The 23,880-nt window shown below is 40.6% G+C and overlaps 1 protein-coding gene across 1 annotated transcript in view; it reads right to left on the bottom strand.

Moving 5' to 3' along the window:
* Positions 1 to 4,141: 4,141 nt before the first annotated feature.
* LOC139268982 (RNA-binding protein EWS-like) overlaps positions 4,142 to 23,880 on the bottom strand; it is a 34,719-nt gene continuing 14,980 nt past the window's right edge. The window contains 15 exon segments of the mRNA XM_070887894.1: positions 4,142 to 5,667; positions 5,893 to 6,112; positions 6,463 to 6,557; positions 6,650 to 6,794; positions 7,258 to 7,302; positions 11,696 to 11,887; positions 11,979 to 12,108; positions 12,198 to 12,391; positions 16,199 to 16,234; positions 16,893 to 16,927; positions 21,996 to 22,176; positions 22,907 to 23,103; positions 23,693 to 23,711; positions 23,714 to 23,816; positions 23,818 to 23,857. Of these exon segments, the coding sequence (XP_070743995.1) occupies positions 5,628 to 5,667; positions 5,893 to 6,112; positions 6,463 to 6,557; positions 6,650 to 6,794; positions 7,258 to 7,302; positions 11,696 to 11,887; positions 11,979 to 12,108; positions 12,198 to 12,391; positions 16,199 to 16,234; positions 16,893 to 16,927; positions 21,996 to 22,176; positions 22,907 to 23,103; positions 23,693 to 23,711; positions 23,714 to 23,816; positions 23,818 to 23,857 (1,672 nt within the window). The 3' untranslated portion in view covers positions 4,142 to 5,627.

The raw sequence follows: 23,880 nt of genomic DNA, 5'->3' as shown, positions 1-23,880 counted from the left end.
GGTCGCTGCGCCGGTGATGATAATGTAATCATTGTGCAGAGCGACCAGTTTTCGCCCTGGAGCGAAAATTCGGTAGCGCCCCATTAAGCTGCCATGGGCGATGCCTGCTACAGCTTTGCAGGGCATGTAGGCCGCTTGCGGAGCAAAACTTGAAGGGCGAAGCGCGGCTGTAAACAAAAATGGCTGACTTATTGGTCGCGGCCTTCCCGTTTGTACACTGTGGGGTCCGTGCCGCGATCTTGCAGCTCGAACACCGCTTGTGTGCCAGACTGCTGCCACAGCACCCCGCTCCCTGATGGCCTAGCGATGGCCCCATTTCTCACCCGCAGTCAGCAGCTTGGCCCTCCCCTTTGATGGAAATGGGAGGGCCGTCTACCTGCCAGCGCTACGCGTCCCACTGAAAACTGCGTGCATTTGTGCCCAGGCTCACCCCCGAGAGGAACTGCAGCGCGCTATATTGTACTGCAGTTCCTCTCGGGGACAGTAAGCCCAATATAGCTCGGGGGCGGCACTTCCGTGCCTGGCACAGGAACTCCCACCTCGACCACAGTACTGAACTTCGCCTCCTTTGTCTTTTGATTTGTTTGTTATAGTCTGTGTTTAAAGAAATTATCAAACGTTCTGACGGAAATTCATCAATCTGAAACGTTAACTTGGGTTTCTCTCGCCATAGATGCTGTCTGACCTGCTGAGTATTTTCAGCATTTTCTAGGGTTTTTTGCAGAAAATAATGTAACATAACATACTTCAAAAATCTATTTCACTAATTTAGCAAATCTAATATAAAAATCTAATCATTGATTTGGTACATTCAGAGAGTTGTAGTCTACAAAGTTTAACTGATTATCACAGCATACATGAGGTCAATCAGATCTCTCATTCTCTTAGCATCTAGCAGAAACCTTAAATCACTTTCCAAATATCTGTTGTTAAATATCTGGCAAATTGCTCATCTTTACATACAGCTCCGCGAGTTTATATAGCCCAATTTTAAAGAAACTGTATGAATCTCTTAACTTTTTATACGCATTTCAAACCCCAGTCTGTAAGACAAGTAACATCTTACCCACTTCCCAAAAAAGTTGAGGATATTTAAATACACATCAGTAATACAGAACTGCCAACAAACCCAGATTACTCACCAAATGAAAAAGGCAGGAATTATAGAATCTTACAGCACAAGAGGCAGCCATTCAGCCCATCATGCCTGTTGTGCCAGTGTTTTGAGAGAGCTATCCAATTAGTCCCACTCCCCATGCCCGACAATCCACCCCACCACCCCCCAAATCAGATATTCATTTAGTATCCTTTTGAAAGTTGCTGTTAAATCTACTTCCACCACCCTTTCATGCAATGCATTCCAAATCATAACTCAGTGTGTAAAATACATTGTCCTCATCGCCCCAGTTCTTTTACCAATTACCTTAAACCTGTGTTCTCTGGCTGACTTTCCTGCCAGTGGAAACAATTTCTCCTTATTTACTCTATCAAAACACTAATTTTTTAATTAAATCTCATTAATCTACTGCAAGAACACTCATCTGCACCCTCTCCATGGCCTTTGCATCCTTCCTAAAGTATGGTGCCCAGAATTAAGACACAATATTCCAGCTGAGGCCTAACTCATGATTTATAAAGGTTTAACATAACATTCTTGCTTTTGTACTCTATGCCTTTTTAACAGTCGTATTAACTTTTTGCACTTAGACCCCCAGGTCTCTGTTCCTGCACCCCCTTTAAAAATTGTACCATTTGGTTTATATATTTTAGTTTCTATCTATATATAAAATATCACAATGCAATGGTTGCTACCTTTTTGATTTCTCAAGACCGTGAAATTGTACAATACGTACTTGCCAAACTGTGTACCTTCGTGGTTAAATGTGAGGCAACAATGGTAAGAAGATTACATGAGGATTACTTAAAATTAGATTGCAAATCCCTGGAGATTTATCTGGAGGTTAACTTGGATATAAACTGCGGTGAAAATAGAAGATCCACCAGTTCCTTTGTGGTAAATTTGTTACATCGGAAAGTAGGACAGTGGAATATAGTTCATAGGCAAAATTTGCACACCAACAGGTCAAAGGACTGGTTGCATAGAACACAAATAGCTGGGTCAATATCTGCTACTAATGCTAACAAGAGTTTCAGAACCTATTCAACGTAGCTCCAAAATGAATGTAAAATAAAGATGTAGCACTAATTTCTTCAGGAAATAAAGCCTACATTTTGCAGGATTTTTGAGTCAATTCATGCTAAAGACAACTCAGTTGGTAGGGCACGGTGAGTTGTGTGGTCAAGACAGCAGCCCATAACTGAAAACTTTTCAATGGTAGAAGTGCCACTTCAAGATTATAGAAAAAGCCATGGATAAGTAAAATTCGAATCCAATTTCTAGTAAAATCAGATGTACTCTCACCTTGCTATGCATATGCTAAACACCATGTGGGTAGTTTATGCTGTTTCATTAATGCCACATGTTCAAAAATAATAAATGTAATTTTAAAAAATTGGTTCAAATCTTAATCCCAGGTAGGATAAATGGTTTGACATTTCTCTTCCTCTCCAACCACACCCATCTTTCACAAAATACAACATAAGTTGTTCCCTGCTGGATGGCACACCAGATACTTATGGTTGGTTGATACACCTGCTATATTTAGCAAGTTTGGGGAGACCTTAGTCCATAATTTGAGCACAAGACAGTAAGGATGAAGTATTACACATTGGATTATAGTTGTTGCCCTGTCGTTCCAGAATCTTTTAGTGGCAGTGTTTCAACTAACCAGGAAGGTATTTTATTTTGGTAGGCTTCGGATGTCCAAGCTTTGACTTTATGGGCCAAAGATAGATTAATTTAATCTAACATGGATTTTAAGTTTATCAATGAGATTCTAGCAAGAATAGCTCTTCCCATACTAACTTTGGCCAATTTATTCAACAGCAGCACTAATGCAATTGTTCACACTAATTAGGGGTTAAAATTGTATGGCTGGGTCCACACCCTTTCAAGATGTCAAAGGAGGTGGAGGTCACGAGGATGAGATGGGGCCGTGGACAAGGATTACCCGCAACTTAAATTTAAGACCATGGCATTAACAGCGATTAATCTAGACTCCGTGTTAGTGACTGGTTGCAAAAGGGTTCAACTGTGATCGCATCACAGAATGCTGCACGGGTCTGATTAATAGCGTCACAATCCAACTTCCCAGGTTTAACCTAAATTCCACCTGGAGGTTACAACATTGACAGCTACCCCAATTTCTTGTTTGTGCGGCTCATACAATATTAGCACATAAACTAAGCTCCACATAGTTTAGAATAAGATCCACATGGAAATCATTGTCTGAATGTAGCTTTGCTTTTTCTTGCTAAACCCAGTCTCTGGAGAAAGCACCAAGATCTGGTGGACTGATTCACTATTTACATGTATAGCCTGGAAAGAAGGTCTTCTGCAGCCAATTTTAAGATTTTTTTTTCCCTGCAAGTGGCTTCAGCTTAAAAGAAATGACACTGGAGATAGAAGTTATTGCAGTTTCAAGCAGGATCCATAATCTGAAAAAAACTGACGTCACAAGACAAAACAGGCAAACTTGGATCTTGAAACAGGCTGGCATTGACCAAACACACACAGGATGAATTGAATGGAATCAATTTGCAGAAAAGTGAACCAAGAATTTTTTTTTTTAAATTTATAAAAAAGTATGAAAAATAAAGCACTTATTGGCTGAGAAGGTGGTATTGGTGAGCAATAAATTAATTCTGTCCTCCTGTGGAGGACCCTGAATGAGAGTGAACTATGAGGAACAAAATTCTATTAATGTAAAAAAGAGATACAGGCACATTTCTGAGTGGGGAATGGGGAACTGGGCCAGAAGAAGTTGTTGCAGTATATTAAGTTGGTGCATCATTTTGTGAACTAAGTGCTTTAAAGAACATACCACTAAGATTCAATGGGACTATTGTGTAATGTATACTCCTTAGAATTAGACAAATTGTGCAACAATTCTGTAGCTCAACGCACTGCTAAGGAATTGAAGTTGAATTTTTTATTACTTATGTAAAGTTAGCCAAAACAATACAGGCTAAGGTTGAATCCAGAAACAACAGTACACATTACTGAACTAATCACACCTCAGCCAATAAAGAAAAACTTTATTAATCAAGTTTAATCACTTAGAAAAATAACAGCAATACAGAACTCTAATTGTGTGTGTGTGTGTGTGTGTGGGGGGTTTGGAAATGGATCCAGACAGTCAACTTTATATACTTTGTGCCTAGACTACATGTGGCAAGCATTATTCACAATCATAATGCACATCACCTTTATTATACAACATTCTGCAAATGTAACTGTAAAATTCATAGGCTTTTAAGCAATATTCAACAAATTTGTGAAAGGAGAATTTAAACAGTATGCCTATGAAGCACAATCTTACAAATCTCAATGTTCCAATAGGCCGTTTACCATAACAAATTTTTTTCTCAGATGTTATTTTAAACATACAGTCTCCGTTACGGCAGGCAGAGTTTCAAATAGTGACTTATACCAATGGTTGATGTGCACCATTTCTGACCAGAGTGAATCCATAGTTAATTTTGCAACACAGAGTTATCAAGCACTGGAATGTCAAATATTTATTGAAATGACAAGTTACCAGTCCATATCTCACTACTGACAAGTTAATATTTCAGATAAAGAAACTAAAAATTGGTATAGCTAGATTTAAAAGATAGAGCACAATTTGTCAAATGTGTCAGAATATGCCCACATCAATACTCGAGTCAAAGTAAACCTGAATGCTCAACACCATTACTAGTTTTCACAGGTCAAATGTACAGAATGCCTGGGTCAGCAAGACTGACCACTTAAAAGCAGCATTGTATGAAGAATTAACATGGCTACAATGTTGTGTTAATCACTGAAATCAGTAATTAAATATGCTCAAGTGACCTATAGATCTGGGTACTCCACAACTCAAATAGTAAATGCTTTGACATCATGCATTAATCAACTGTAAGCATTTAATTTAGCCGCCAACAAAGTTCTTTCAAATATACAAAGTTGCTCATTGAGGGGTCAGGGATGTCAAGAATTATCCAGTGTACTTTTGGATTTTCTATAGTAATAACTGCACATGGAATTTGTAAAGAGACTCGTGCAACAATTTTTTGTTAATCGCTGTTGAACTTTTTTTAATTAAGCCGCAGAAGCTCAGTTCAGTGTCATTCAAAAACTTCCACCACTGTGGAAAGCTATTTCAAGTTACTTTCAGCAGAACTTCAGGAAGCCACACTAAACAGAGCGACTCAGCTTTTTATTGCAGTATCACCATAGTATAAACAGAACAAAAGCTATGCACTGTACATTTTTGTTTTGCATGCTCTTCAGGATCTCGTTCACATCATTACATTCACCTTGACAAAAGTAAAAATTAAGCGAAAAGTCACCCTAACATGAAATTTACTTCCTGACTCGGCTATATCCACTGAAAAACTAATACAATACCGAAATATTGCCGTAATGTTGTTGCAAACAACATTATAAATACGGAATTACAAATTTAAAACATTTTTAAAAAATATTTGTTGTAGTAAACAGAAAACCAGATGGGTCATCTACTTCAATATGGTCTCTCCCGACGGTCCTGGCGACGGTCACCCCTAAAAACAAGAAAGGCCATTAGCAATTCACTCAAAAAAAGCACGAATAGTTGTGCAACAGGCATTTACAGCAGTCCTTCCACAGCCTTAGTAAAAGGAACCAGCAGTTCTAATTCAATGGCTTGCACAGCTGACGGTCGAGTGTTCAAATAGAACACATTTGTACAAGCATAAACATAAAAATTCCAGCATTTATAAAGCTATTTTAAATGTTGATCAACTTACTTCCTATCCATTTTTCCTGGTCCACCTCGGCCACCTCTGAACCCCATTAGCTCTCCCATGGGGGGACCACCAAGCATGCCTCTTCCACCTCTAAAGCCACCTCGCTCACCACCACGTCCACCTCGGAAACCACCACGGTCCCCACCTCGGGCTCCTCGGAAACCACCACGATCCATACCGCGGCCACCTCTCATCATGGGGCCACCCCTACCACGATCACCTATGAAATCAAATCAGACCAAAAATGTTCTTTATGAAAGATCTTGAAAATAAGTTTTCTCTGCACACAATTCTGGGGGAAGGGGGGTAGGAAGGAATAGAAATATTTCTTTCATACAATCTTCATAAATGGGATAAAACTGGTAGCACAGAAGCCTCAAGATTTTTGAATCTATATGTGCAAAAGCAAGTTATCTTTTCAATGTTATACAAAAGACAAGCAGAGATTAAGTTGTTATTGGGTCAGAAAACTTCCTGTTGGAACCCAGAATATGGGTGTCAGCTAATGCTCGCAATATGGATCCAAGAGATGCAAAATACCTATCACCAGCCATGGTTAAATTAACTCACCTGGAGGGAATGGTGGTGGGAGAGGACCATCTGGTTTTGGAGCCTTACACTGGTTACATTCAGTTCGCCAGGCAAAGTTAGAATTTCCACAAGTTCTATAAATTAAAAAAAAAAGACACATCCATTACATCTCGTCAACTTTGGCACCAGAATCATCAAAATACTCAAATAAAATAGCCAGACATACGGGTTAGGACATCGCCAGTCACCAGCTCTCTGCTGTGTATTTCCTCCAGACGGTCCACCACGACCGCGTGGACCACCTCGTCCACCAAATCCTCCTCCTCCCCCTCCTCCTCCACCACCACCACCTCCACCACGGCCCATGGGTCCTAAAATGAAGGTCAGATGACAAATATGTGCATAACTTGAGCCAACAGGAAATATTCACAGCCAACATTACTGTGCTACAGTGTTTCATAACTGTGCTACAGTGCTACAGTGTTTAATGCACATCTGTTGCCATCACAAAGGACTACATTAAATTTCATTGAGTACATGCAAACTATACCAGCCATGGTAAATACACAAAGCTCCAAAATAACTTCAGATCACAAGTTTAATTGTTTTTTTAATACAGTAATTTAAGCTGTTTTCACACTTCTAACAAAGGATACTATGGAGTGGCATTTCAAAATTAAAACCACAAAATGTAATTATAGACTGTGGCTAGTTACTAGAGCCCATGAACAACCATATTATGAATAACTTATATATCCAAGAATTTTATGCTGCTACTCAACTTTGAAGACTTCTTGTGTACACATTAAATAACTTGTATTTGAATTAAGGCACCTTCGATACGTAGCTTTTCATGTTCATCAATCCACAATGGTGTTTCTTTTTAAATAAATATATAAAAAAACACAGCTATATAAATGTTACTCATTTAGAAAGATTACATTGCTGCATCAGTGGTATAGTCTTTGTACGTATGTGAAGATGGATTTCAATGAAGAATCGTCACATCCATCTTATGGTCCATAACTTTCCCTCCCCACACCAATGGGCAACAGTAATCAGTACCATTTTGAAAAAGCAGAGAATGGAAAATGTGCATGGTTTAGCAACACTATCCTCAATGCATTTTATTTTAATTGCTCCCAAACCGACTGGGACTGGAGCATCTCTACTGGAAAATGTATACCCCGATGGCTCTAAATGTTCAAGTGATGGAAGCACTTAAATTTTGGGTTACAAATTCCACACAACCATGCAAAAGTGCATTCAAGTGAAGTGCACGACAATTAGTTTCCTGCTACTGTTGGGATTTCGATTAGACAAATGGAAAATGAAAGGAGCTGCACTGGAATGAACAAACAGTCCTTAAAAAAATTGCAAAATGGAACTAGAGTTCAAGGGAGCACCATAAACACTGCAAAGAAACACATCCAAAGAATGTGGATTTAGAAAAGCTGGGCCGTCTGAAAAGTAAAAGGACTAGATTAAGCAGCAACACATGAGAGTAACTGGAAAAGTAAGCCTTTTGAATTAGAAGCTATTCCAGAAGCCAAATAAGGTGCAAATGTGGCTTGTGAAATTCAAGAGGGGAAAAAAAAGTGTAGGGAAACATTTGATTGTTCAATAGATTTTCTTACTGTGCATGGGACAGACGTCAAAACTCAGTTATCTATCCCACCATTTATGCAATTCATTTAGTTAAAAAAAAACCCTTGACCTGAAATAAAAGCCTACCAATCCTTGAAGGCAGCAAAATATTGTAGAAACATAGAAATTTACAGCGCAGGAGGCCATTTCGGCCCATCGTGTGCAAGCCGGCCGACAAAGAGCTGCACGGCCCTTGGTCAGCAGCCCTAAAGGTTACATATAAACCGTCCCATGTGGTGGCTGGTGTGCAACGGACACCACACGTTAAAAAAAAATCCACGCAAAGGTATCTTCCACCCTTGAAGATTTAGTTCGGGACCTGAACTTTTAAGTCCTTCATTGAAACACCTGTGAACTTTTTGATGTGGAAGCAAGTCATCCTCGATTCGAGGAACTGCCTATGATGATGATGATGATGATGGATATAAACCCATGAACAATGATGGAAAAGCAAAGAGCATCCAGCCCAACCAGTCCGTCTCACACAACTGCAACACCCCTTATATTGAAACATTCTACACTCCACCCCAACTGGAGCCATGTGATCTCCTGGGAGAGGCAAAAACCAGATAAAAATTCATGCCAATTTAGGGAGAAAAAAATCTGGGAAAATTCCTGACCCATCCAGGCAATTAAAACTAGTCCAGATCACCACCCTGGCCGTATTCTATTCCCTGCAGTACTTAGCATTATATCTGCACCGTCCAAGAGGTCATTCAGTCTAATCCCAATTACCAGCTCTAGGTCTGTAACCCTGCAGGTTACTGCACTTTGTGCCCATCCAACCAGCTCTTAAGTGGTGAGGGTTTCTGCATCCACCACTCTTCCAGGCAGCGAGTTCCAGACCCACACAACCCTCTGCGTAAAGAAGCTCCCCTCTCAAATCCCCTCTAAACCTTCCACCTTAAAACTATGCCCCTCGTAATAGACCCCATCACCAATGGAAATAGATTATCCACCATGTCCAGGCCCCTCAATATTTTGTACACCTCAATGGAGGTCTCCTCTCAACCGCCTCTGTTCCAATGAGAACAAACCCAGCCTATCCAATCGGTCCTCATAACTAAGAATCTCCATGCCAGACAGCATCCTAGTAAATCTCCTCTGCACCCTCTAGTGCAATCACGTCCTTCCTATAATACGGCGACCAGAACTGCAGCTGTGGCCTAACCAAAGTATTATACAATTTAAGCATAATCGCCCTGCTCCTATATTCTATGCCTCGGCTAATAAAGGCAAGCATTCCGTATGCCTTCTTAACCACCTGGCCTGCTACTTTCAGGGATCTGTGGACAAGCACTCCAAGTCTCTTTGTTCATCTATACTATTAAATGGCCTACCGCTTAATGTGTATGCCCTTTCCTTATTAGCCTCCTAAAGTGCATGACCTCACACTTCTGAATTTTGTGCACCAAAATTTGCTGGAAGACAGCTTCAGAAGCCTTGTCTTTCAAACTCATTGGCCACGATTTACAAACCTCGGCGGCGGGTCCTATCCTGGCCTCTGAAATATTCTTACGGAGATAGTCACAGCAGAGTTTCTCTTCCCTTCCCATGAGCGGAAGAGCGTTCCCCCAAACCCAGGAGATCAACACAGCCTGGTTGCATATTGCAGAAGAGGACACAAGCAGGGATGTGGTCTGCAGGACCTGGGTGCAGTGCCGCAAACATTTCAACGATCTCAGTAGATCACCATGTTTGTACATAGCCACACTCAACCTCATCCTGCTGTGCCACTTATCACATCCCCATTGCTGTCTTCCCTACACTTCCTTACTCACATCAACTCACCTTGCACCTAGACCCACCCCTCTCTATCTACATTGTCACATCTCCATCTCACTAGCCACCCCTCACCCTAGTACAATCATACCAACTAACACACAAGGGTAGACACTTCGATGTTCTATGAAATGTTCATGTAAAATTTGTTAATGTGGTGCTGATGCCCTCTGCAGCAGCAGGTGATTGCGGAGGTTAGTGGCGTTGCTTCTGGTGCTGTTGGGGCCGATCGTGGTGTGATTCTGAGCACGAAGGAGAGTATAAAGGGCACTGATGCTGATGGAATAGATAGCAGGTGAAGTAAAGATGACGTAAGCGATTTGTCAATGGTGAGTGGTAATAAGGTCAGACTGGATGGAGACTGGTGTAAAGACTTGCAGCATGGCGAATCTGTTGTGGAAATGCAGTGAGGATAAGATCGTGGCAGAAGGAAGATATCTCCAAGACGAGAGCTTTTACTGCACATTTGAAGCAGTGAACTCAACAGCTAATTCAATGGCCACTGACCTCCTGCATCAGCTTCACAGATGTGGTCCGTGGTCCATGACCAACGTGAACCCCGCAGGCGAGCTGTCAAATTAAGGTGAGCTGAAATTCATTCTTAAACAAGCCACTAATTACCTGAATGGGCCCACGCTGTGAAACTGCTGCTGTGTGTTGGATCTGTTCAGTGCTGACAGACCTGACATTTGGTAAAGGCACGCAGTGGTGGCGGGTTCATGGCAGAGTCCCCCACTCACTTGGGGTGGGGGAGTTCCCACCGGACCTGCTATCGATCTCCCGCAAAATCCAGTCCATTGAATTGATTCAATTCAGACTAGCTTCAACCAACTTCCCTTGGGGTGGGGTGCAGGCGGAAGGTTTGAAGTATAAACCATACCAGAAATTCTCAAAATGATTTTTTAAAAACTTGCTAAATCAATCTGGCTGCTTGTCCACTACCTGCATCAGCTTTGGTAGTGGTGCTAACTTGCTTTACTGTAGAATTTTTAATTTGTACTTTTAAAATAACATGCAATTTTTCTTCATTTAGGCCAAGTATCAATGCTAGAGACTCAAATTTGATACTGAATTAGAAGGGGTGGATAATGGCAAAAACTCAGTATTCGCTACAATAGGTTTCTCAAATAATTTACTAATATTGACAAGTGTCAGATCTGGCAGCTGAACATGAATATTTGATTAGTACATGAATCTCAGTGTGCAAAATGGGAAAAGACTGCTTTAGGTAGTGCAAACTGCTGTATTTCAATTTAAAAATTTAGGGTTCTGCAACTGTTCCAGCAGTGTCTGAATTGGAGCAAATTTATAGCATTAGGAAGTTGTATGAACCATAGGTGATCAACACACCTTCTCTAACTGTACAGTTGGTGCAGCTTTCCAGAGAGAACTTTATTTTTGCTAGCAGATGGTGGAAAATTTGAGGGGAGTACCTTGGCCAGCAATCCAGATTAGATACCAAAAGGTATCAACCACTGAGAAGGATGCACAATATTGAATTTCAACTAGACCAGAGTAACATCTAAAATGTAGTCAGCGACTTCAGTACTAAAAGTCACATACTACAAAACATCTCAACATTGAAAAACACTTTAAAAAGTAAACACTTGTGATTATGCATGGAGATTAAAAAATAGGAAGTGAAGTCCAGACTAGGGTTCCTGCTGACAAGTTTACCAGCTGCGGAAAGGAAAGAGGGACAAAGAGACCACTAGACCAAAATAGCTAATTCAAAAGAATAAGGCCCACTAAAGACCAAATTGGGGCTATGCGCTATAATAGAGGTACACTATCCTGCTTCATAACACATGACACTTTTAGAATAAAAAGCAAATGGTATTACCTGGTCTGTAATGTAGATCACCACCTCCTCGACCAGGGGGCCCACCACCTCTTCCATCGCGGAGAGAGACACCGCTTCGCATGTTATTAAACGGCAATGGTGGTGGCGGCTGTTGCAGTTGTGGTTGCGGTTGTGGCTGCTGCTTCTTCCTGGCCATAGCAACCTTGATTGGGTTTGTGTCAAACTCCTTGCCTGAATGGAACAGAAAATTATTACAGTAATTACTACAACAGAACAAAGCAAGAGAAGTAGGTTTTGGCATAAAACGACATGAAAAACCTACCATCAAACCATTCCAGAGCAGCCTTAGCAGCAGGAGGATCATCATATGACACAGTGGCTTCACCCTTGGGTTTTCCAGTCTCTTTGTCAATGAATATGTTGATCATAGGCTGTCCAGTTCGCTTGTTGATCTGAAAGTGTACAGTTGCACAGTTAATGGTCAAACTTCAAAAATACCTACATCAGAAAATATCAGTTGACAGTGCACACTAACACAAACCTTTATAGCACCAGTTTGCTTGAAGAAATCCAAAAGCCTTTCTGGAGTTATATTTTCACCCAAACCTTGCACATAAATAGTATCATTCTCCACATCTTCCTGCGGGGCTGGGGCTGGAGCTGGGGTTGGAGCTGGGGTTGGAGTTGGGGCTGGAGCCGGAGCCGGGGGAGGTGGTGGTGGTTCAGCGGCTGCTACTGCAAAAAAAAACAAATATTGCTTTTTTTTTTAAATCCAAGAAGGATACAGGCAGTGTTCTCCTCAGAACCAAAAGGGAAATATTATCTATCAAGTAGGGTCTACTTTGATCTTGGATTCCAAAGTGCCTTCCATATACTGTGGAAATGCTGAATGTGGAGGAGGGGGGACATTACCTCAAACATTTTATACCATAATGTTACAGACAGGGACATTGCTCACATTCATAAATCAAATCCAACAATGAGGACCACCATTTTCAACTTGGATGTATTGTGGGAACCTCCCCAAGAGGAAGGAATATGCAGAAATGGTTATTGGTGCATGTGGTTCTTTGCATTCAGACATTTAATGTTCCTCTTTTATTCTGCAACATTGGGGATTAGAAACATAGAAAATAGGTGCAAGAGTAGGCCATTCGGCCCTTCATCCTGCACCGCCATTTAATGAGTTCATGGCTGAACATGCAACTTCAGTACCCCATTCCTGCTTTCTCCTCACCATACCCCTTGATACCCCTAGTACTAAGGACGACATCTAACTCCTTTTTGAATATATTTAGTGAATTGGCCTCAACAACTTTCTGTGGTAGAGAATTCTACAGGTTCACCACTCTCTGGGTGAAGAAGTTTCTCCTCATCTCAGTCCTAAATGGCTTAACCCCTTATCCTTAGCCTGTGACCCCTGGTTCTGGACTTCCCCAACATTGGGAACATTCTTCCTGCATCCAACCTGTCTAAACCCGCCAGAATTTTAAACGTTTCTATGAGATCCCCTCTCATTCTTCTGAACTCCAGTGAATACAAGCCCAGTTGATCCAGTCTTTGATATCCAAGTCCCGCCATCCCGGGAATCAGTCTGGTGAACCTTCACTGCACTCCCTCTTCACTGCACTCCCTCAATAGCAAGAATGTCCTTCCTCAAGTTCGGAGACCAAAACTGTACACAATACTCCAGGTGTGGCCTCAACTGTAGTAACACCTCCCTGCCCCTGTACTCAAATCCCCTTGCTATGAAGGCCAACATGCCATTTGCTTTCTTAACCGCCTGCTGTACCTACATGCCAACCTTCAATGACTGATGTACCCAGGTCTCGTTGTACCTCCCCTTTTCCAAATCTGTCACCATTATTATAGTATGTCTCTCTGTTTTTACAACCAAAGTGGATAACCTCACATTTATCCACATTATACTTCATTTGCCATGCATTTGCCCACTCACCTAACCTATCCAAGTCACTCTACAGCCTCATAGCATCCTCCTCGCAGCTCACACTGCCACCCAACTTAGTGTCATCCGCAAATTTGGAGATACTACATTTAATTCCCTCGTCTAAATCATTAATGTACAATGTAAACAGCTGGGGCCCCAGCACAGAACCTTGCGGTACCCCACTAGTCACTGCCTGCCATTCTGAAAAGTACCCATTTACTCCTACTCTTTGCTTCCTGTCTGACAACCAGTTCTCAATCAACATCAGCACACTACCCCCAATCCCATGTGCTTTAACTTTACACATTAATCTCTTGTGTGGGACCTTGTCGAAAGCCTTCTGAAAGTCCAAATATACCACATCAACTGGTTCTCCCTTGTCCACGCTACTGGAAACATCCTCAAAAAATTCCAGATTTGTCAAGCATGATTTCCCTTTCACAAATCCATGCTGACTTGGACCTATCATGTCACCTCTTTCCAAATGCGCTATGACATCCTTAATAATCGATTCCATCATTTTACCCACTACCGATGTCAGGTCTATAATTCCCCATTTTCTCTCACTCCTTTTAAAAAAAAAAGTGGGGTTACATTGGCTACCCTCCACTCGATAGGAACTGATCCAGAGTCTATGGAATGTTGGAAAATGACTGTCAATACATCCGCTATTTCCAAGGCCACCTCCTTAAATACTCTGCGATGCCATCCATCAGGCCCTGGGGATTTATCGGCCTTCAATCCCATCAATTTTCCCAACAAAATTTCCCAACTAATAAGGATTTCCCTCAGTTCCTCCTTCTTACTAGGCCCTCTGACCCCTTTTATATCTGGAAGGTTGTTTGTGTCCTCTTTAGTGAATACCAAACCAAAGTACTTGTTCAATTAGTCTTCCATTTCTTTGTTCCCAGTTATGACTTCCCCTGATTCTGACTGCAGGGGACCTACGTTTGTCTTTACTAATCTTTTTCTCTTTACATATCTATAGAAGCTTTTGCAGTCCATTTTAATGTTCTCTGCAAGCTTCCTCTCGTACTCTATTTTCCCTGCCCTAATCAAACCCTTCGTCCACCTCTGCTGAGTTCTAAATTTCTCCCAGTCCCCGGGTTCGCTGCTATTTCTGGCCAATTTGTATGCCACTTCCTTGGCTTTAATACTATCCCTGATTTCCCTTGATAGCCACGGTTGAGCCACCTTCCTTTTATTTTTACACCAGACAGGGATGTACAATTGTTGTAGTTCATCCATGCGGTCTCTAAATGTCTGCCACTGCCCATACACTGTCAACCCCTTAAGTATCATTCGCCAATCTATCCTAGCCAATTCACGCCTCATACCTTCAAAGTTACCCTCCCTGAATTAACTGTTTCATTCTCCATCCTAATGTAGAATTCCACCATATTATGGTCACTCTTCCCCAAGGAGCCTCGCACAACGAGATTGCTAATTAATCCTCTTTCATTACACAACACCCAGTCTAAGATGGCCTCCCCGCTAGTTGGTTCCTCGACATATTGGTCTAGAAAACCATCCCTTATGCACTCCAGGAAATCCTCCTCCACCGTATTGCTTCCAGTTTGGTTAGCCCAATCTATATGCATATTAAAGTCACCCATGATAACTGCTGCACCCTTATTGCATGCACCCCTAATTTCCTGTTTGATGCCCTCCCCAACATCACTACTACTGTATACAACTCCCATGAATGTTTTTTGCCCTTTGGTGTTCTGCAGCTCTACCCATATAGATTCCACATCATCCAAACTAATGTCCTTCCTAACTATTGCATTAATCTCCTCTTTAACCAGCAATGCTACCCCACCTCCTTTTCCTTCTTTTCTATCCTTCCTGAATGTTGAATACCCTTGGATGTTGAGTTCCCAGCCCTGATCATCCTGGAGCCACGTCTCTGTAATCCCAATCACATCATATCTGTTAACATCTATTTGCAGTTAATTCATCCACCTTATTATAGATACTCCTTGCATTAAGACACAAAGCCTTCAGGCTTGTTTTTTTTTTTAACACTCTTTGTCCTTTTAGAATTATGATGTAGCGTGGCCCGTTTTGTTTCTTGCCTTTGTTTACTCGGCCTTCCGCTGTTGCTTTTTACCTTTCTACCATCTGTTTCTGACTCCATATCACTTCGCCCTGTCTCGCTGCATTGGTTCCCATCCCCCTGCCATATTAGTTTAAGCACTCTCGAACTGCATTAGCAAATGTTACCAGAAATGGAGAACATAGGTGTTCTTACACCAGCTAATACAGGGCTACTTAAGAGCATTTTAAAAATGCCAAATTGTTTAGAAACACATACGGAGTACTGCACATGGCGGGCTTACAGAATTTACACAAGAGCGTGACATAAAATACAGGGTTGTTCGAGACCAATTTCCCCACATCCAGACCCACTCCATTACTACGTGTAAGGTAAACTAAAAGGAAAAACATTTCTTAAGCAAAACATATTTAGCTAATGACATATCGAGACATGAATACAAATACAAATGGCCATACCACCAGAAAGACGTATATTTGAAAGAAAGTGATTAAAACAGTACATTAGAATCCCAAAAAGATAGCAATATCATTACCTGGTTCAGGCTCTGGAGTTTCTTCCACGGCTGTTACTGGATGGGAGGGGAAAGAAAGCAACAACTACATTACTTTGCATTCCAATGACCCACTACCTTTAAACATCTAGATCTAAAATTCCAGCACCTTTTTTGGTTATTCATTCAACCGAGATGCACTGCAAATGTAAGACCACATCATGTGAAATAATCTCCAGTGAAATTTAAAATTAAACAGTTTTACTTAAAAAAAAATCCCACCCCCACCCCCGCCGCCCCCACCCCCCCAAAAATTTAAAAATAAAATCAACCATTTGGTACTTTATACCACTTCATACATGTGGTTATTTGCTTTCTATATTCATCACCAGCATTAGGTAATTTGAACCCATTTTAATGCAAACCCCTCACTTAAGTGCTTACTCACTTTACATGTTCTATTCACCATCAGTATCAGGTAATTTGAAACCCATTTTAATGCAAACCCATCACTCAAGTGATTATTCACTTTATACATCCATATTCACCACCGGTATCAGGTAATTTGAAACCCATTTTAACGCAAACCCATTTTAATGCCGGCAGTTGACACCAGTATATATACACATATGCGTTGAATTTTGTACACAAGTAAATTTTACTAGGCAAAACATTTTTCCCCCACAGACTGCAAACACAATGTATTTGACTAACCATTTTAATACTAAAAACTTACCACCAGGCTTACTGAAGCCACCCCGGTCGACACCGCTGCAGGGACAAATATGAAGAAATGAAGTATCCCTTAAGCCAGTACCACTTGAACCTAAGGCTCAATGATGAAACTCGTGCCTCTTTAAAAGCACTGGCTAAGGCCTCTGAAGTTTCACCAGTTTTCATCTGCGAGTTTGCCTTTCTTCATAGTAGTTCTCCTAAAGCTTTCGTGCACCCTCCAAAACCATATACACCTTCACTGTTTGACTTGCCAGTAACAGGGTTCTCAACAACGAAAGTTGGTGCATGCAGTTTTTATAACAGAACTGTTAAGCAACCATTAACACTAGTTTTACATTACTCTTTAACTTCCAAATAAATTACATATTACTGTATATAATAAATACCATGTTTACATTACAAGTGTACAATACCATGCTTTTATGTATTACTCCACTTGCATACACCATACATATTTTTTTTTGTCCATACATATGTAGAAACCGTGTCTAGTCCCACTTTTCAATATGCTGCCGGCTCAGTCAAAATAGTTTAAAGTATTGAAGTGTAAACAAGGCTCTCACTTTGTAACCTGTAGCATATAAATGCGACAAAGCATGTTAACATAGTTTCCATATTCAAGCATTTAAAAATAAATACTGTATTGGCATTATTAAAACTACATTCTAATACTTACCTGCAGACAAGGGAGTGAAAGCAGTATCGTACTGCTTAGGCTCTGTATAGTTAAATTCTTCCATAGAAGAACAAACTTAAGTTATGTTAAATGGTAAACTGCTCATCGGGTGTTTTAATGGCATTTCACTGTTGCCCATCCCCAAAAGGAAAAAATATATTAGGCTAAACTCCACCCTTTAATCACGCAGAGCAATATTTATATAATCAATCCAGGTAAAATGCAAACCCCTCCCTCCCTGTCCCTACATTTATTTTATTATTTCACTGTCCCTAGATTTTTGGCTATTTAAAAAAAAGTAACAGTTCACCTGTCAACATTGCATTAAATCTCCTCAGGTTATATAGTTTTATAATTTGTGATACTGTTACCCATAATTAAAATGGTCAACATAATTTTTTTTAAAAAATTATTTTATTTTTTTTAAACTCAAACCTACTCTTTCGCTGAAAGCCCCGACAGAGGGGGTGGGGGGGGACCCAGTTTTTGGGAGAGGGCGGGAAGAAAAAGCATCAACTCCAAAAGTGAAAATGTGGTAAAATACTTATGTCCTTGTGGTTAATTCTTGGGGAAGGATGCAATACAGAATCTACTTATAATACACTAACTAGTTCACCGAATAGAAATATGCTTGACTGATGTTGGCACAGCAGTTTGGAATTTCAATATACAATGGCAGAGTGGTAGAATGCAGTTGTAGTCCCCCACACTGGCCAGTTGATTTTTTTTTTTACTTTGGGACACCAAGTGCTGGCCTAGAGCCTTCCCACAAGGCAGGGAGCAAATAGATGGGGTGTCAACAACTTGTGCACCCTCAAGAACTAAACAAACTCCTGCGATCAAGTCACCCTGGATAGTATTTCCACCCATTGTGCATGGTTCAGAGAAACCCAAATTGCACTTGGTTCAGGATTTTTTTTAATACAAATTGTAGAAATAGGCAATTATACATTGAATGAATAATCATGCATTCAATAAATCAAGTCATAGATACAAGGATTTGGATCAGATGCGAGATACCAGTAAAGTTGTGGAAATTCAATATAGCTCTGACCAATGTGAAAATTTAACGAAGGTGTATTTACGGTACCAGCTCTTATTCTAGCCATACCCACATTTCAGAGCAATAAACACGCCAACTCAAATAATGTATTGCGTGATGATGAACAATTGCGAAAGAAATTGTTCCTTCCTTCCAGTTCAATAGTCTTTCAAAGCCAGCGGCTCATGTCGGGATACAGATCCACGGGTGCTGGAAACCATGTTACCTTACTGAAGTAACCATTCTTTATGTGGTGGGCAAAACAGCAAAAGCTGACAAGTTATACAACCACAAAAGGGTATCACAGCAGAGCCTGTTGTGCTCCGCTCCACAACGGACAACCACACTTTCCCACAAGGTGATTTAGGAGCAATCGGGAGCACAATCTCTGGCTGATTTTCCCTCCCTAGCCCCAGGGAGATGGAGGCCAATTATAGTGCCCCCACTATTACCTTGTCAGAGATCAGCTAATCCAGCACAAGCCACTGGGCTTGCCTGCTGTGTGCAGCTCAGCCACACACGGTGCATACATTTACCCGCAAATGGTCTTTTAAATACAGCCCAGTAAGACACATTTGCATTTAAATCATCAATACAGTCACCAACATTTGAAATTGGCCTGCTTTAGATACAGGGTATTTAGTCACTAATAAGTGACACCAACATGGGAAACTAAGCTGTTTTTCCACATACCCATCGGATGGCATTTTTTGTTGTTGCATGTAACAGAACCAGTGATTACTAAAATGTATTACACCAAGCTTCCCTTATTGGGAAGGATATCACCATGACACAGCCATTTGTGTGTCTTTATTACAACATACAGAATTGTGGGATTGCAGGATTTAAGGCAGAAGCACTGCTCAAGTTTGTTTTTGTACCTCTGTCCGTGGAAAAACAGGATACTTACCTTCATATGTTTTGAATGCTGGATTGGCAACTTGTGGATTCCTAATTTTACTGTTTTCTAGCACTTTAGCAGTTATAAATGGGACACAAATGTGTGTGGTGGCATGAGTGTAACAGATTTGAAATAGTTACCCAATCCACTCGAGTGCCAAAACTGCATTTATGGAGGATGCCAAGAGTCACTAGAATACCTCTTGGATTATAAACACACTAGTGACCACTAACTAGCATCCAGTTGCCAGGGTCAGTGGAATCAGAGTATGTGTACCCATGGATGTGCATATGTGGAACCTAGAGTTTCAGTAAGTGCTCTCAAGAAAAACCCTTTACCAGTTTTTTTTCAAATGATAAAAGCAGAAGCATGCACAAGCTTTTCCTCTGATCACCTCCCTTTCTGAAAAGCAATGATGTATGGTGGGATAGGATCTATTGGTGCCAGCAGCTTTCTGATGCATCGTCCAAGTGGTCATTCTTCACACAAAGCTCGACAGCAATGTTTGAGGGCTATTCAAGCAGAGCCTGATCCTGACCAGATATTTACACCCCACAGTTCCAGTCAGGATCACTGAGTAATTAACAGGAGCAGAAATCCTGGCCCATTATTCCCTAGCCATAGTAAATTGAGGCCACTTGTAACATCTTCAACAGAGATTGGCTAATTTAATACAAAGGATTAACGACTTTCTGGTTTGTATGGCTCAATACCACACATTATGGTGCATAAACTCAAACCACCAGGTGAGTAAATTCTAGATTATTAGACCATTCCTGTACACAGGATGACATTTACTTTTAGGACAACAGAAATTTGGTATTGGCAATTCAGTGGCAGACAAGCAACCATTTTAAGCACAAAAAAAAAAGCCCATTTCATGAGGTTGCACAATGATAGGATAGGATCGGATCGTGCCTGAATTAGACACATTTTGAACAGGAGGCCTTTAAGGTGTAATTTTTGTATAAACCCCTTACTGGCAAGTCCAATTATTAAGAAAAAAAAAATCCAGAGAACTCATTTTCCACTGACCCTGCCTATTACTACAAGGTATATCCCGATAATGCTTTCAGCTCCCTTGTTGATTAGTATATAAATACAACTGAGTCTTTAAACGCAATGACTATAGGGTTTCCATTGCCTATATTTCCTTAGGCAAAAACACAAGGATTTAGGTTTAACTAAATTATGGGTTTGGTTTACTTTACTTAGCACATCACTACACAATGTTTAAAAAAAACTACAGTAACTTCCTGGCAAATGGAAACCCTATTAACTTAAAAGTCAAGTTAACTTCCAGATGTTGAAGTGAAACCTTTATCATATCCTCCTATATAGCAAGTGCAGCAACCAGCTTATTTCTGCATTTGGTGGTCGTTAGCGACAAAAAAAACTGGCCACAAGGAGTCCAACTTTCAAAAATCGCTACATCGATTTTATGAAGTATGGCATATGCGTAATGCAAAGCCTATACTGGCGTACAATAAATAAATGCACATTAACACTACAAATGAATCTCAGGCTCCAAACTGAACCAATTTGGAAGCTTCTAACACTTACCCCACAATTTTGTCTTGCCAAAATGTTATTAATTTATACTCCTCAAAGTAAAATACCCAGATGGAAGAAACCAAGCTTTGTTCCCCATTCCAAAATAGGAACTAGATTGATGTAGTGATGTTTGAGAGACACTCCAAATATCAACATTTTGTAACATATACACATTACGTTCTCACCTATCTTGAGAATCATTAAAAAAATGGAGTGACAATTTAACACTTAAAAACAAGTGTTTATTTCAGGATTAAAGGTTTCACCCAGGAAGGCAATGTCTGAATTATGTGGATCAAGTGGTTGCTACGTTTAAGTTAACCAAATTAACTATCAGCATATTTAGTTTAATCTATTAACAGGCAAAATCTTGGAAAGCAATTCAGATTAGATTCAGTTTATGAGGTTTTAACCAATTCCTGTTTCAAACTACAAATTCTATTATTTTGCTGACTCTAGAAAGCACATTTAAAAGCAGCCTCAAGGCAAATTAAGATTACATCCATAATTCTATCTGAACATTTAAATTCTACCCAAAGTGGTAATTAGATTAAGCTCATGGGAAAATTATTCCACAGAGGCTGGACATTGCCTTTGGAAAATTAGAACCAGGGCTGAAAATTGCAATAATTTTACTTTATAAAGTTTTAGATAAATTTTTTTAAAATAGACCACTGATAGAGATCTTCAAAAAATAGTGATATATACCTATAGATATAGATATATTTATTTTAGTTAAAAGCAAACTTTAGAGTTGGAGATCTGGTTCATAATGACCCCAATACAATTAATTTGACCCTGGCCAGTTCTACCTGAAAGGACATTTTGCGACAGTACTTTAGAAAGGCTAAACAATTTCAGCCCTGTATAGTTAATTGTTACTTTGGGGAGATTTCCTGTATTAATCTCTAAAAGGAAGAGGTCATCTTACCCCATGGAACCTCGTCCACTCCGACCACCTCTACTGTAACTACTTCCTCTGCTTCCTTGATCATAGCTTCCACGACTTCTGCTCCGGTTTTCAGAGCTACTGGTTGGTGCTCCATAGCTACCCTGATCTTGTCCATATCCGCTCATATTATTAGTGGATGGTTGCTCCTGCCTGTATGTACCTAGGTAATATTTCAGTAGTTAATTCCTTAACAAGAAATAGGTCTATGGTTATTGAGACATACATACATACAAACTGTGTAGAACATTTTTCCTCTATCAAATATATTGACTTTTAAAATTCTGTATTAAATATCAAGAGTAAAGAAAAACTTGCATTTATATGGAACCCTTCATGACCTCTGGTCACCCCAAAGTGCTTTACAGCCAGTGACGTACTTCTGAAATCTAATCACTGTTGTAATGTAGGAAACGCGGCAGCCAATTTGCATACAGCAAGCTCCCACAAACAGCAATGTGATGATGACCACAATCTGTTTTTGTTGTGTTGATTGAGGGATAAATATCGGCCAGGACGCCAGGGATAACTCCCCTGTTCATCTTTAAAATAGTGCCATGGGATCTTTTTACGTCCATCTGAGACGGTTTAACATCTCCAACTGTGCAGCACTCCCTCAGCACTGCACTGGAGTATCAGCCTAGATTTATGTGCTCTCGTCTCTGGAGTGGGACTTGAACCCACAGCCTAAGTCAGACAAAAATGCTACCAACTGAGCCACAGTTGACACCAAGCGATAACAAATATGGAATGTCATGACTGGTCAATTTCATCACAAAATAGCTTGAATTTGATAAATAACCATATTTGGTGATTGTAATATTCGAGTTGGAGATGTGATTACTACTAGCCCACTTAAAATCTGCTAGAAACACAAGAGTACTTTCACTTACTGTACTGACTTTGTTGGCTATAGTCTGTCTGCTGTCCATAGCTAGATTGTTGACCAAATCCAGTAGGTGGTTGCTGTTGGCTATATCCTCCAGTTGGGGGCGGCGGTGGTGCATAGCTGCTCCCCTGTTGTCCATAACTTGCCTGCTGGCTGTAGGTACTCTGATCATAGGCAGTTGGTTGAGTGGTGGTACTGTAACTATTAAAAAAAAATTGATGGCAAATGGGTTGGTAACCAGAGGTCAGAGTTAAAATAATTGGCAGAAAAACTAGAGGGGAAATTTCAAGGGTTAAGATCTAGAATGCACTACCTGAAAGAGTGGCAGAATCAGATACTAGAGTAACCTTCAAAAGGCAATTGGACATGTACTTGAAGATTAATTTGTAGGGTTATGGGGGGGGGGGGGGGGGGAGGGGGGGGGAAACTGGAATGTGAGACTAAACTTTCTCCTGTGCTGCAAGATTCCATCTACTGTCTTACATATTCACAAGTTATCAGAACTTAACACATAAGCAGAGTATTCTTCGTGCAACCTTCAAGTCCTTCCATTGGTTCAGCAAGTTTATCTAGTGAGTAACTGAGCAACACTCTTTATGCCCCAGTCAATACTGAGTTAGCTGATCTACGTGAGGCCAGCAGCCTTACAATATGCTTTACAGCCCGGTCTTTGGGAGAAGAAACAGTTCCTGCTCTTAAAATCATCAGCATGATTGTTGAGTGTGTCACCTCTTACACAAATAATGGATAGCTGGGGATTATTATATTACAACATACAAGAAATATTTACCTTGTTGGAGGAAAAGATGAGGAGCAGTGGGTGGTTGAAGAGGGTAAGCACCATGCACACTCATCTGAGGATATCCATAACTTGTCTGGCTGTATCCCACACTAGATTGGGCATACCCAGTACTTTGGTTGACTATATTCATCCTGCTTGGTAGTATCCTGTGCTCTGAAAGTTAAATTAGCAATTAG

This window comes from Pristiophorus japonicus, chromosome 8, assembly GCF_044704955.1.
Source record: "Pristiophorus japonicus isolate sPriJap1 chromosome 8, sPriJap1.hap1, whole genome shotgun sequence".
Lineage (NCBI taxonomy): Eukaryota > Metazoa > Chordata > Chondrichthyes > Pristiophoridae > Pristiophorus > Pristiophorus japonicus.
The sequence above is the reverse complement of the archived record's forward strand: the minus strand, read 5'-3'. Positions and strand labels throughout refer to the sequence as shown.